Here is a 12,713-nt window from a genome sequence, read left to right on the forward strand (position 1 = left end):
ATTCCTAATCATTGTACCCTTACTAGGCAGCAAAACATCCAAAGAAGGGGTCCCAGATGGTACATGGTCATGGTCAGAAAGAGTCAAAGCCACCAGCCAGTGATCTCTTTGATGCCGTGAAAGCTGCCAGAGGTGATATGCAGGTAAAGTGAAACGTCTCACTTCTGCCTCTTGATACCAGCTTGCCCTTTGTAGGTTGGGACAATAAGGACAGGTGTCTACAAACGTGATTTGATGTGGACATTTTGCTGAACATACTTAGGGCAAGAAGGAGTGGACCACGGCAAAGCTCTGCAGTGATGTAACGGAGACATTGGATGAGAGGGCGTTCTTTTCCTAGAGGTGTCTCAGAATTGGAGCAGTTCTGCCTTTCTTCATTGATGGGGGAGGCAAAAAGTGTCAGGTGATCTAGGACGCCTGGACATGGGTAGTAGATAGGTCATTTACTCTCATCACCTTGTAGCTCCATTAGCACCCAGCTCAATCAATGAAATATTAATAGTGCAGTAGAAACTCCTTGTATATTTTCTTCTTAAAGATTTATTTACTTGAAAGAGTTACACAGAGAGCAGGAGAGGGGCAGAGAAAGGTCTTCCATCCATTGGTTCACTCCCTAGTTGGCTGCAATGGCCAGAGCTGCGCCGAACTGAAGCCAGGAGCTTCTTCTGGGTGTTCTGTGCAGGTGCACAAGGACTTGGTCCATTTGCTGCTTTCCCAGGCCATAGCAGAGAGCTGGATCGGAAGTAGAGCAGCCAGGACTTGAACCGGCACCCATATGGGATACTGGCACTGCAGGCGGTGGCTTTACCCACTAAGCCCAGCATTAGCCCATCCACGTTCACTTTTAATTAAATTCTCTTTGTTATTTTAATCAGTGAGATAGTTTGAATCTGGGTTCCAAATCCAGAACAGAGGGCCAACTATGATTATGAATTCTCAAGGAAGAATTCTTTTTTTGCCTCTCCCACACTAAGGTCTGTGTGTGTGTGTGTGTGTGTGTGTGTGTGTGTGTTATTTCTTTGCCCATGTCTGCCTAGCTTTATTTTTCATTCATTTTTTTTAAATGACATTGTGACTCTCTGAAAGACCCAGATTTATATAGGGGCCTCCTCTTAGAATATTCTTTTTGGAAAGATCTTAGGTTCCACTTCCTGTCTCTTGTACTCTGTGTAGCCATCTGGATACAAAGTCAGGGTCTCCAGTATTTCATGAATTCTCAGGGCAACAGTCATCTTGCATACCTTCAAGGATTACTACTTTTACCTAATTTTTGTCGTATGTGAATTTCTGCTTTTTCTTTGAATTCATCAATGTATAATAAAAGAGTTTTTAATATTAATATTTCATCAAAGTTTAAGAGTCTCATGCTTAACTGACTGAGCTAGCTGGGCAGATCATCAGAAGTTTAGATGCTTCCATTGGCAGAATCATACAGGATTTTTTCTGTCATATTTTCAAAAATGGAAATAATCCACATTCTTTTCCTAGTCTTTGGTGGATGAGTGGCTGGAAAGCTACAAGCAAGACCAGGATGCAGGATTCCTGGAGCTCATTAACTTTTTCATCAGATCTTGTGGATGTAAAGGTGAGGAACATCCCCAGTCTTTTCTTCCTATGTTAATGAAACTTTTCCTCCACTTAGATGAATAGAATTAAACATTTCCTTAAAAGGGAAGGCAGTAAAGCATAAGAAAAGTTTTACTTATTTATCTACATTTTAAAAAAAGATTGATTTTATTTATTCAAAAGGCATAGTGACAGAGAAAGAGATCCTCCACTTTCCAAATGACCACAATGGCCAGAGCTGGGCCACGCTGAAGCCAGGGGCCAGGAACTCCATCTGGGTCTTCTATGTGGGTGGCAGGGTCCAAGTAGTTGAACTGTCTGCTGCTTTCCCAGGCACATTAGCAGGGAGCTGGATCAGAAACAGAGCAGCCAGGACTTGAACCGGCACTTTGATTTGAGATGCCAGTGTTGGAAGCAGCAACTCAACTTGCTATGTCACAGTGTGGGCCCCTACATTTTTGATTGGTAAATCAGGAATTGATCTAGTAGGTTACTATGCTGGTTTAGAGGTAAGACCTGTTGGGAAAAATAATCTTGCTTATGTGACCATGAAAATGGCCCATCAGATACCCTTTAGTCTCGATAAAATAATTTCCTATTTTCTTCCTGTTTCTCAGTATCGTTACCTGTATTTCTTCTGTACTGCTGAGGCGCCTCACATCTCCAGATGTTATAGTTTAGTTTATTGTAGCATACAGTCTCAATCAAATTTTATTATAAGAATCCAGGATCTGGCCTAGTTTTATTTCTTTCTTTGTTTTTTCATTTGTTTAGGCTCTTTTTAAACCATCATAGTCTGCTGCTTGATGCCTTTGGGTGTTGTAGAGAGGTTACCTTAGAGCACATACACAACTGGATGCTGGTAGACTTAGAACTAGGATTTGAGTCTTCTGATTCTCCACCTAAGTGCCTTTCAGGATGTTCCGTAGCTCGTCCTCAGTTTCATCTGTAAGTGATCACAGTGTCCTTTTGTTTTCCTTATAAATGCTTTGTCTCCTTCCTTCAGGCATCGTGACCCCTGAGATGTTCAAGAAGATGACCAATTCAGAGATCATCCGGCATCTAACAGAGCAGTTCAATGAGGTGGAGGAAGATGATCAGGATCTTCTTGCCTCTCTTATTTTAGGACATAAAGCCATTACCCCCTTCTTCCTGTTTCTGGGAAATAGGGTAGCTTTTAGGAGGAAGAGCTCAATCTCTTGGGGGGCTGAAAGGGACTCATATTATCTGAATATGGCTCTTCAGTTATGGAGACTAACAGAAAATTATGTATAATGTATATTCCTGCTATATAACTGAGTTTTGCTGTCCAAGCCACTGTGGCTCTGTGGCCTTGGTAATAACTTGCCTATCCTTTTCATAAACCCTTCTGTAGGATTCAGGGGACTATCCCCTGATAACTCCAGGTCCATTGTGGAAGAGGTTCCAGGGCAGCTTCTGTGAGTTTGTGAGGGCTTTGGTGTATCAGTGCCAGTACAGCCTCCTCTATGATGGCTTTCCTATGGACAACCTCATCTCCCTGCTCACTGGCCTCTCAGACTCCCAAGTCCGTGCCTTCCGTCATACTAGCACCCTGGCTGGTGAGCACTCATTTTTACTCTGTGGATATTGCCCTGGGGATTTGTAGGACTTTGCTCTTTTCCAATTCTAGATCCTTTATCCTGCCTGTGTCTGTACTTTACAGTGCAGATTTAGAGTTTCAAAATACAGTCCTGGAATTGTGAAAGGGGTTGATCACAATGCTAGCAATTTCCAGCTTGATGTCTTTCTCATACCCCACTGTTGGGAGTACGCTGAGGGTTAAAAGAAGACTAAAAGAGTCGCTGGGCTGGGGAGACCATTTCAGGACAGTCAGTCTTAGGAGTGTGGGTCACCCTGCCCTAGCTTTTCATTTTCACTGCCCCTTTCCCTTTGTGTTTTGAACCCATATTCCTTCTTCTGATTGAAGTTATGATTTCCTTACTTTTTTTCCTGACTTAAAGCTATGAAGCTGATGACTTCCCTGGTAAGAGTTGCCCTCCAGTTGAGTCTGCACAAAGACAACAACCAGCGTCAGTATGATGCTGAACGAAACAAGGGTCCAGGGCAGAGATCGCCTGAGCGACTAGAAAGCCTGTTGGAGAAGCGCAAAGAAGTGAGTGAAATTTTTTGCCTGCTCTTCCCTTTTTTTTTTTTTTTAATTTGAAAGAGTTCCAGAGAGAGAGAGAGAGAGAGGTCTTCCATCTGCTGGTTCACTCCCCAGATGGCCTCAACGGCCGGAGCTGAGCCAATCTGAAGCCAGGAGTTTCTTCTGGGTCTCCCATGTGGGTGCAGGGTCCAAGGACCTGGGCCATCCTCCACTGCACTCCCGGGCCACAGCAGAGCTGGACTGGAAGAGGAACAACCGGGACAGAAGCTGGCGCCCCGACCGGGACTAGAATCCGGTGTGCCGGCGCCACAGGTGGAGGATTAGCCTATTGAGCCGTGGCACCGGCCCCCATTTTTCTTTTCTTTCTTTTAGAATTTATTATTTATTTGAAAGAGTTACACAGATAGAGGAGAGGCAGAGAGAGAGATCTTCCATCTGCTGGCACTGCAGGTGGTAGCTTTACCTGCTAAGCCACAGCGCTGGCCCCCTCCCATTTTTCTGTGAGATTAGAAGGATTTAAGTGCTGTGCCTGGATGACATTCAGGGAACTTAGTTTTGACTGTTGGTACTTGAAACCGTGGAAAGCAAAAGTTGAGATGAGAGAAGGCAACATAATTTAGGATTCAGGACAGATCTGTTAATGTACAAAAGCTTTTAAGATCATCTCAGCTGGCGCCGCGGCTCACTAGGCTAATCCTCCGCCTTGCAGCGCTGGCACACCGGGTTCTAGTCCCGGTCGGGGCGCCAGCTTCTGTCCCGGTTGCCCCTCTTCCAGGCCAGCTCTCTGCTGTGGCCTGGGAGTGCAGTGGAGGATGGCCCAAGTCCTTGGGCCCTGCACCCCATGGGAGACCAGGAGAAGCACCTGGCTCCTGCCTTCGGATCAGCGCGGTGCGCCGGCCGCAATGCGCCGCCGGCGGCGGCCACTGGAGGGTGAACCAACGACAAAGGAAGACCTTTGTCTCTCTCACTGTCCACTCTGCCTGTCAAAAAAATAAAAAATTAAAGGAAAAAAATTAAAAAAAAACATCTGACGGTGAAAATAGAAGGCAAGAGTGAGAGAAGTCGAACGTTTCCCTCTCATTTAGCACAGAAGAGGTCTTTCGTGAGCACTGGGGAAGCATCCAGTCAGTGCATTTAGACGTCGTATTTCTTGCCAACCTCGTGCCTCCTTTTAGGGTAGTTTTTCCTTACTTACTTAATGTCCAACTAACCAAATCCTTTCTAATACTTAGCTTTTATCCCATCTTTCTTTGAAATCTGTTATTTCAGACCAATGGCTTCCTAATTCTTTTAGTCAGTGACCCTTTCTCATCTCCCTTTTGTAAACTTTTGTAGAATTTGGTACAGATGACCATCCTCTCCTCCTCACCTTCCTTTTTTTTTCTCTTTCACTTTTCCTTCAAATGTGAATTTTTTAAAAGATTATATTTATCGGCGCCGGCACACCGGGTTCTAGTCCCGGTTGGGGCGCCGGATTCTGTCCCGGTTGCCCCTCTTCCAGGCCAGCTCTCTGCTATGGCCAGGGAGTGCAGTGGAGGATGGCCCAGGTGCTTGGGCCCTGCACCCCATGGGAGACCAGGAAAAAGCACCTGGCTCCTGGCTCCTGCCAGGATCAGCGCGGTGCGCCGGCTGCAGCGGCGGCCATTGGAGGGTGAACCAACGGCAAAGGAAGACCTTTCTCTCTCTGTCTCTCTCTCTCTCACTGTCCACTCTGCCTGTCAAAAAAAAAAAAAAAAAAAGATTATATTTATTTGAGAGGTAGAGTTACAGTCCACTCTGCCTGTCAAAAAAAAAAAAAAAAAGATTATATTTATTTGAGAGGTAGAGTTACAGGCAGACAGAGGGAGAGACAGAGAGAGGTCTTCCATCTGCTGGTTCACTCCCCAAAAGACCGTGATGGCCAGAGCTGAGCCGATATGAAACCAGGAGCCGCCTCCAGGTCTACCACGTGTGTGCAGGGGCCCAAGCACTTGGGTCATCTTCTGCTGCTTTTCTAGGCCATAAGCAGAGAGCTGGATTGGAAAAGGAGCAGCTGGGAGATGAACTAGTGCCCATATGGGATGCTGGCACTGGAGGCGGAGGCTTAGCCTACTACACCACCGCATTGGCCCCTTCAGTGTAAAAATTTTAAAATGTTCAGAAAATTAGAGACAGTGGTATAGTAAGCATAATATTCACATTATCTAATATTTCACTGTATTTGCTTCCCCATTTTATTGCTATTTTACCAGTACTTTTCTGGTACTTCAACACTAAAGACATGTTCTCTAAAAATTGGCTTGTTACTACATAATCCCAATGCTATTTTTGTATCCAAAATGATTAATGATGATACCCTAATATTTTCTAATTTTGATTCATATTTAAAGTTCCCCATTTGCCTCCCAAGTGCCTTATTTAAAAAAAAAATTTATTTATTTGAAAGGCAGAGTTAGGTAGAGGGAGGGAAGGAGGGAGGGAGGGAAGGAGGGAGGGAGGGAGGGGTCTTCATCTGCTAGTTCACTCCCCAAATTGCTACAATGGCTGGAGCCAGGCTGATCCAAAGGCAGGAACTTCTTCCAGGTCTCCCACACAGGTGCAGGGGCCCAGGCACTTGGGACATCTTTTACTGCTTTCCCAGATCATAGCAGAGAGCTAGATCAGAAGTGGAGCAGCCTGGACCTGAACCAGCACCCATATAGGATGCCACACTGTAGGTGGTGGTTTTACCCGCTTTGCCACAGAGGTCTAACCTCTTCTTTTTTTTTTTTGCTAGTTCTACTTCTTCTACGAGTCAAACAAAATTTTAAAAAAAATTGTGAGATAGGCATCTGGCTTCTTGGTTAAGAAGCTGGTTAGGATGTCCACATTCCTTATTAAAATGCTTGGATTTGATACCTGCCTCTGACTCCTGGCTCCACCTGCCTGCTGATTCAGACACTGGGAGGCAGCAATAGTGGCTCAGGTAGTTGGGTTTCTGTCACCTGTGAGGAAAACATGGCTTAGGTTCTCAATTTCTGGCTTCAACCTGGTCCAGCCTTAGTGGTTGCAGGCATTTGGGAGTGAATCAGTGGATGGGGGAGCACTCTTCCTACCTCAATAAATAAATAACTTCTCAAGATCTGTTTCCCTGGCTGGCGCCACGGCTCACTAGGCTAATCCTCCATCTGCAGCGCCGGCACTCCGAGTTCTAGTCCCGATTGGGGTGTCGGTTCTGTCCCGATTGCTCCTCTTCCAGGCCAGCTCTCTGTTGTGGCCTGGGAAGGCAGTGGAGGATGGCCCAAGTGCTTGGGCCCTGCACCCGCATAGGGAGACCAGGAGGAAGCACCTGGCTCCTGGCTTCAGATCGGCACAATGCGCCAACTGTAGCAGCCAGTTGAGGGGTGAAGCAATGGAAGGAAGACCTTTCTCTCTCTCTCTCTCTAACTCTCTAACTCTGCATGTCAAAAAAAAAAAAAAAAAAAAAATCTGTTTTCCTAATTATTGTTAGTTAAAACATACATAACTACCATACATAACTACCGGAAGCTAAGGCTTCTGATGAGCTAGAACAACCTATGTACAACAACAAATAGGATTTATTTATTTATTTTTTTGACAGGCAGAGTGGACAGTGAGAGAGAAAGGTCTTCCTTTGCTGTTGGTTCACCCTCCAGTGGCCGCCGCGGCCGGAGCGTTGCGACCCGCGCACCGCGCTGATCCGATGGCAGGAGCCAGGAGCCAGGTGCTTTTCCTGGTCTCCCATGGGGTGCAGGGCCCAAGCACTTGGGCCATCCTCCACTGCACTCCCTGGCCACAGCAGAGAGCTGGCCTGGAAGAGGGGCAACCGGGACAGAATCCGGCGCCCCAACTGGGACTAGAACCCGGTGTGCCGGCGCCGCTAGGCGGAGGATTAGCCTAGTGAGCCGCGGCGCCGGCCAAATAGGATTTATTTTTCCCAAACACATTCATTGACTATTCTGGTGTGTTCTATATCTTTGTGGTTTTACGTTCTTGGGGTACAAGAGAAACTGACCTCTACCTCCCTGTTCTCCAGCTCCAAGAGCATCAAGAGGACATTGAGGGGATGATGAACGCACTCTTCAGGGGGGTCTTTGTGCATCGGTACAGGTGAGTTGATGAGCTTCTCTTTGAAGCAGCCAGGCCTTGGTTATGTGTCTGTAGATGTGACAGGGCTCCCTCCTAACCCTGAGTTATTTGGGTAATCCTAGAACTATTGCAACTGGGACAAAATCTCTAACATCAGATGTTGAAATTAATAAGGTTTAGCTTATCCCCGTCTACAAAGGATCCTATAAGCCCCACTAGGAGAGATAATAAGAGGATACAGCATCACTAAATATTTTCCTGGTCCAACTTAGCCCTTGATCTGCACTTGCCTCACATATTTCTGGGGGATTTGAGGATTGAGAGGACAAGTGCAGGGAATGAAAACACAGGCCAGCCACTTTGTAGCACAGCCTGCTTTCGCTGTGCTAAGGGCAGGGTGCTTTAGATCGTTCAAAGAACTGATAGAATAAATTAAAAAGAGTATCTGTAGCTGTTTCTCACTGACTTTGATTCCAGCTTCATGCCTTTCCAGAAGAACATCTCAGCTTTAATCTTTTCTTGAAGTGAAATTAAAACACATGCACAGGTTAGCTAACAGTTAAATGAGCTTTGAAAATCAGTTTTTAAAAGGTTTTGGAGGACGAGATTGTACAAGGCTGGTTCAACTATTTTATGGGTGGTTACAAAAGGCAAACATTGACTTGTATAAACTGTGTTGTTTGGGGAGGAGGAAGGGAAAGATCTGGGGCACAGTGTTTCTTCTACAAAAGAGGGCTCCCTGGGAGGGTGGAAAGCAAGTTTGGAGGGAAGGTGATGAGTTGGTTTCTCTCTCTGTCTAGGGACATCCTTCCTGAGATCCGCGCGATCTGCATCGAGGAAATTGGGTGTTGGATGCAGAGCTACAGTGCTTCTTTTCTCACTGACAGCTACTTAAAATACATTGGCTGGACCCTGCATGATAAGGTGGGAGTCCTGTCATCTCCTTCTCGCTCTCCCCTTGTCTTCTTGCCTGCCCCTGGACACTTCGCTGTTCAAGGCGACGCCACTGTTCAAGGCGTCAAACCTTGAAACTTCCCCGGTACTGGTGAGGGTAGGATAAGATAGAAGAGAGAAAAACATCTCCAGAAAATAAAATGTTTCAAAACCTGAGATAATGGGGAGAAACATTTTCCCCATGAAAAAAAAAAATCTCGGACAGATTGGTAACATAAGTGATAAGGTGGGAGTCGAGAGGTTGTTTTCATCATGATCGCTGAACTCTGTTGTGACCCTTTTGTGTTCTGAGTCCGAGGACTTCCAGGCTCCAGATGAGGAATCCGTGAGGGGCAGGGCACCTGGTGGAGCAGTCAGTGACGTTCCTTCCTCTTCTTCCTCGGCAGCACCGGGAAGTGCGTCTGAAGTGCCTGAAGGCCCTGAAAGGGCTGTACAGCAACCGGGAGCTGACTGGGCGCCTGGAGCTCTTCACCAGCCGCTTCAAGGTGGAGCCGGGGCGGTGTCCCTGGCTGGGCTCCCAGTTGGGGTTCCATTTCTCATCTCCTATCTCCCCATTCTGTTGCTCTGCTGTAGCATCTGCTTCTATGCCCCTGCCCTTTGTAATGTGTCACATTCTAAAAAGACATGGTGTTTGGCATGGGTGTAATGAGATACTGAGTGATGTCCTTCCCCTAGGACCGGATGGTTTCCATGGTCATGGACAAGGAGTATGATGTGGCAGTGGAGGCCGTCAGATTGCTGATTCTTATCCTTAAGTGAGTCCAGGGAAGCGAGCAGACATTGACTTTTCCACTGTCAGCCCTTCGGGAGTCTTTCTCTCCCTGTCATGGGTTGATTTTTCCTTACGTTTCTGAGTTGCAGGATCTTGAGGGGTCATTATTCCTGCCTTCTCTCTCTACTCCTTTGTCTTTTGTTCTTTGTTTAAAAGTTCCTTGTGAGTTACATCCTTGTTGACTCTGCCTCTCTCGTTTCTAACCTTGGCTGTGTGAGAAGACGCCGTCCACGTCCACACGCTTCTTCTCTTCTGTTGGCAGGAACATGGAAGGGATGCTGACAGACGTGGACTGTGAGAGCATCTACCCTGTTGTGTACGCCTGCAACCGAGCCCTGGCCTCTGCAGCTGGAGAGTTTCTGTACTGGAAGTGAGTAGGTTCCTGTTCGATGTTCCTGTAGCAACATTCTCCATCATTGGTCCTCTAATCTGCTGTTGCCCTGCCTGAGGCTCTCCCTCTCCCTAGTGAAGTCTCATTTGATGTCTCTCCTCTCGCCATTCCTCGGAGCCTTCCTTAGCTCTGTACCCTTTTCCACTCCATTCTTCTTTCCTGGGGCCATTTATGTCCTCCGTGGTGATCCTGCAGTCCTGTTGCTTCCCCTGCTGTGCTCTTTCCTCGTGTCCATTTCACCAGGCTGTTCTACCCCGAGTGTGAGGTGAGAGCAGTGAGTGTCAGAGAGCGACACCGAAGTCCACATGCCCGGAGGACTTTCTTCCACCTTCTGCTGTCCTTCTTTGTGGAGAGTGAGGTGACGTGGGCAGGGCATGTCTGGCTGTTGTGCCTAAGACCTGCAAGCTGGGGAGGGGAGGGCGTTGCGGGATGAGGGCAGTTACAAACAAGCACTTCCTGGAGCATCAGTGACTCACCGTGGGCTCTTCCACAGCTCCATGACCATGCTGCCTACCTAGTGGACAGCCTGTGGGACTGCGCGGGGGCTAGGCTGAAGGACTGGGAGAGCATGACAGGCCTGCTGCTGGAGAAGGAGCAGAGTAGGTACCTTGTCCTCCCTGGGGCCCAGGGCCTTGACCTAGAACGAGACCCAGAGACAGTGCTTGGCTGACTTGGACCTGGCAGCAGAGGCGGCGCTGGGCAGGGAGTGGTGGAGTAAGGCTAGTCTGATTCTGTTTCCTGTCTTTATGCCACTCTAGGCCTGGGCGACGTGCAGGAGAGCACACTGATAGAGATCCTTGTGTCCAGTGCCCGGCAGGCTGCTGAGGGTCACCCGCCTGTGGGGCGGGTCACTGGGAGGAAGGTATGGTATGAAGGGCAGGTTGGACAGGTGAGCAGCATTAGAGCCAGATGTGTGCTGTCCACCCTCAGCCTGCGGCGCTGCATTAGGGATCTTCCCGTCAAAGAATTTCATCTCCAGAAAAAGAAATCCAAAGGGAGCTGCTACATTGTTTTTCCTCCCGGGCAGCTAAGAGCATGGGGAGGAGCGATGCACAGTGTGTCACCATACTTTGCTCCTCCCAAATGCCTGTCTTTCCAGGGCCTGACTGCTAAAGAGCGTAAGCTCCAGGCCGATGACAAGGTGAAGCTGACCGAACACCTCATCCCCCTGCTGCCTCCACTCCTGGCCAAGGTAAAGCAGCCCCAGTGTTCAGGTCAGGGCCTGAGCAGGTGGAAGGGGCTGGCCTCAGGTGAGAGTCGGACTATGAAGTAGCAGGATCTGGGCTAATGAGGCCTCCCCCTTGCTCGTCACAGTTCTCAGCTGATGCCGAGAAGGTCGCTCCCCTGCTGCAGCTTCTCGACTATTTTGACCTCAACATCTACTGCACCTGGCGCTTGGAGAGGGTGAGAGGGCAGGAGGATGAGCTGCTTAGACTCTGCTGCTTCCCTGCTAGGACCAAGAGTTCTACTGCCTGTGTCAGTTCTTTTTACAAACCTGGGTTCCAAAAAACTCAGTAAACCTTTCCTTCTCAGGCAAGGTACACCTGAAGTGTAATTCTTTGAACCCTTCTCTTCACTCCGCATTCTCCTCCCTTCCAGAAGAGTTGTCCCCCCACCCGGCCTCTGCAGCACCATCTTCTTCTGCCTTTTCCCCTCAGCACTTGGAGCTGCTGTTGGAGCAGCTGCAGGAGGTGGTGGTGAAGCACGCAGAGCCCGCCGTGCTCGAGGCTGCGGCTCATGCCCTCTGCCTGCTCTGCAATCCCGAGTTCACCTTCTTCAGCCGGGTGGACTTTGCCCGTAGCCAGCTCATGGATCTGCTGACGGACCGCTTCCAGCAGGAGCTCAGCGAACTGCTGCAGGTGCGATCCAGGATACCCACGTGGTGGGGTGCGAGAGGGTGGGAGAGGGCCACGGGATGGGAGCCTGAATCCAGGAATCCTGGGGAAAACCCTTGCGTGGACACTCGTTCTTCCTCAGTCGTCCGTCCTTGATGAGGATGAGGTGTACAGCCTGGCAGCCACGCTGAAGCGCCTCTCTGCCTTCTATAAGTAAGCAGTCTGCACCCCTGCCCTGCCTTTCATAAGTAAGCAGTCTGCCCCGTCCTGCCTTCTATAAGTGAGCAGTCTCTGCTTCCTGTCCTGCTTGGGCTGGGATCTGTGGAATGGGCTCCCTTCCTTCTGGTCCAGTGTGATGTTTTCTTCTCCCCTCAAAGCGCTCATGATCTAACTCGCTGGGAGCTCTATGAGCCATGCTACCGACTCCTCCGGAAGGCCGTGGACACAGGAGAGGTTCCACACCAGGCAGGTAGACGGGCTGGAGAAGTGGAGGCAGGGGAGGAGTGCGTCAGGGCCTGTGTCCCAGTGGCCTCGTGTCCCAAGTGTGGTGTGGACGCAGTGAGGCAGGTCAGGTGGGAGTTATTCATTCTACTCCTGAAAACAGCTGGCCTCAGGTTTCCTGGGTGCCAGAGCTCATATTTAGGGATTCTAGGAGAGTGTGAGTAGATTAGGAAGAAGCGGCATTTCTGCCTGTTATAGTAGCCTCTAAGATTGTTTGGAATAGAAGTTACTTCACACTAGAAAGGGAATTGGGGCTTCTGACCTCATTTCCTCTCCTCTTCACTGCTTTGTGCGTGTGCCAGCCTGTTTCTGCTTTCCCCACTCTCTCCCACTACCTGCCTCTCACTCTCCTGACCCAAACCTCATTTGCCTACTATTTCATTATTACAGGTGATCTTGCCAGCCTTGACTCTTGTCTACTTTTCCATTCTCTGGACACTGACCCACCTTTCTGAATCAGGTACTTCCCAGGTGAGTGTGGGTCTCGGGGAGAACAAA

General features: G+C 48.6%; 1 protein-coding gene across 5 annotated transcripts in view; it reads left to right on the forward strand.

Moving 5' to 3' along the window:
* STAG3 (STAG3 cohesin complex component) overlaps positions 1 to 12,713 on the forward strand; it is a 28,973-nt gene that overhangs the window by 6,144 nt on the left and 10,116 nt on the right. For all 5 annotated transcript variants that reach the window (XM_017342597.3, XM_051847718.2, XM_008258035.4 and 2 more), the window contains 19 exons: positions 27 to 143; positions 1,489 to 1,585; positions 2,573 to 2,649; positions 2,942 to 3,146; positions 3,549 to 3,700; positions 7,710 to 7,783; positions 8,563 to 8,686; positions 9,103 to 9,201; positions 9,392 to 9,471; positions 9,751 to 9,858; positions 10,123 to 10,237; positions 10,373 to 10,478; positions 10,638 to 10,741; positions 10,979 to 11,071; positions 11,194 to 11,283; positions 11,538 to 11,738; positions 11,857 to 11,927; positions 12,092 to 12,179; positions 12,606 to 12,686. In XM_017342597.3, coding sequence (XP_017198086.3) covers positions 27 to 143; positions 1,489 to 1,585; positions 2,573 to 2,649; positions 2,942 to 3,146; positions 3,549 to 3,700; positions 7,710 to 7,783; positions 8,563 to 8,686; positions 9,103 to 9,201; positions 9,392 to 9,471; positions 9,751 to 9,858; positions 10,123 to 10,237; positions 10,373 to 10,478; positions 10,638 to 10,741; positions 10,979 to 11,071; positions 11,194 to 11,283; positions 11,538 to 11,738; positions 11,857 to 11,927; positions 12,092 to 12,179; positions 12,606 to 12,686 — 2,082 coding nt within the window. The remainder of the gene's footprint in view (positions 1 to 26; positions 144 to 1,488; positions 1,586 to 2,572; positions 2,650 to 2,941; positions 3,147 to 3,548; positions 3,701 to 7,709; positions 7,784 to 8,562; positions 8,687 to 9,102; positions 9,202 to 9,391; positions 9,472 to 9,750; positions 9,859 to 10,122; positions 10,238 to 10,372; positions 10,479 to 10,637; positions 10,742 to 10,978; positions 11,072 to 11,193; positions 11,284 to 11,537; positions 11,739 to 11,856; positions 11,928 to 12,091; positions 12,180 to 12,605; positions 12,687 to 12,713) is intronic.

The sequence above is a fragment of the Oryctolagus cuniculus genome, chromosome 19 (assembly GCF_964237555.1).
Source record: "Oryctolagus cuniculus chromosome 19, mOryCun1.1, whole genome shotgun sequence".
NCBI lineage: Eukaryota > Metazoa > Chordata > Mammalia > Lagomorpha > Leporidae > Oryctolagus > Oryctolagus cuniculus.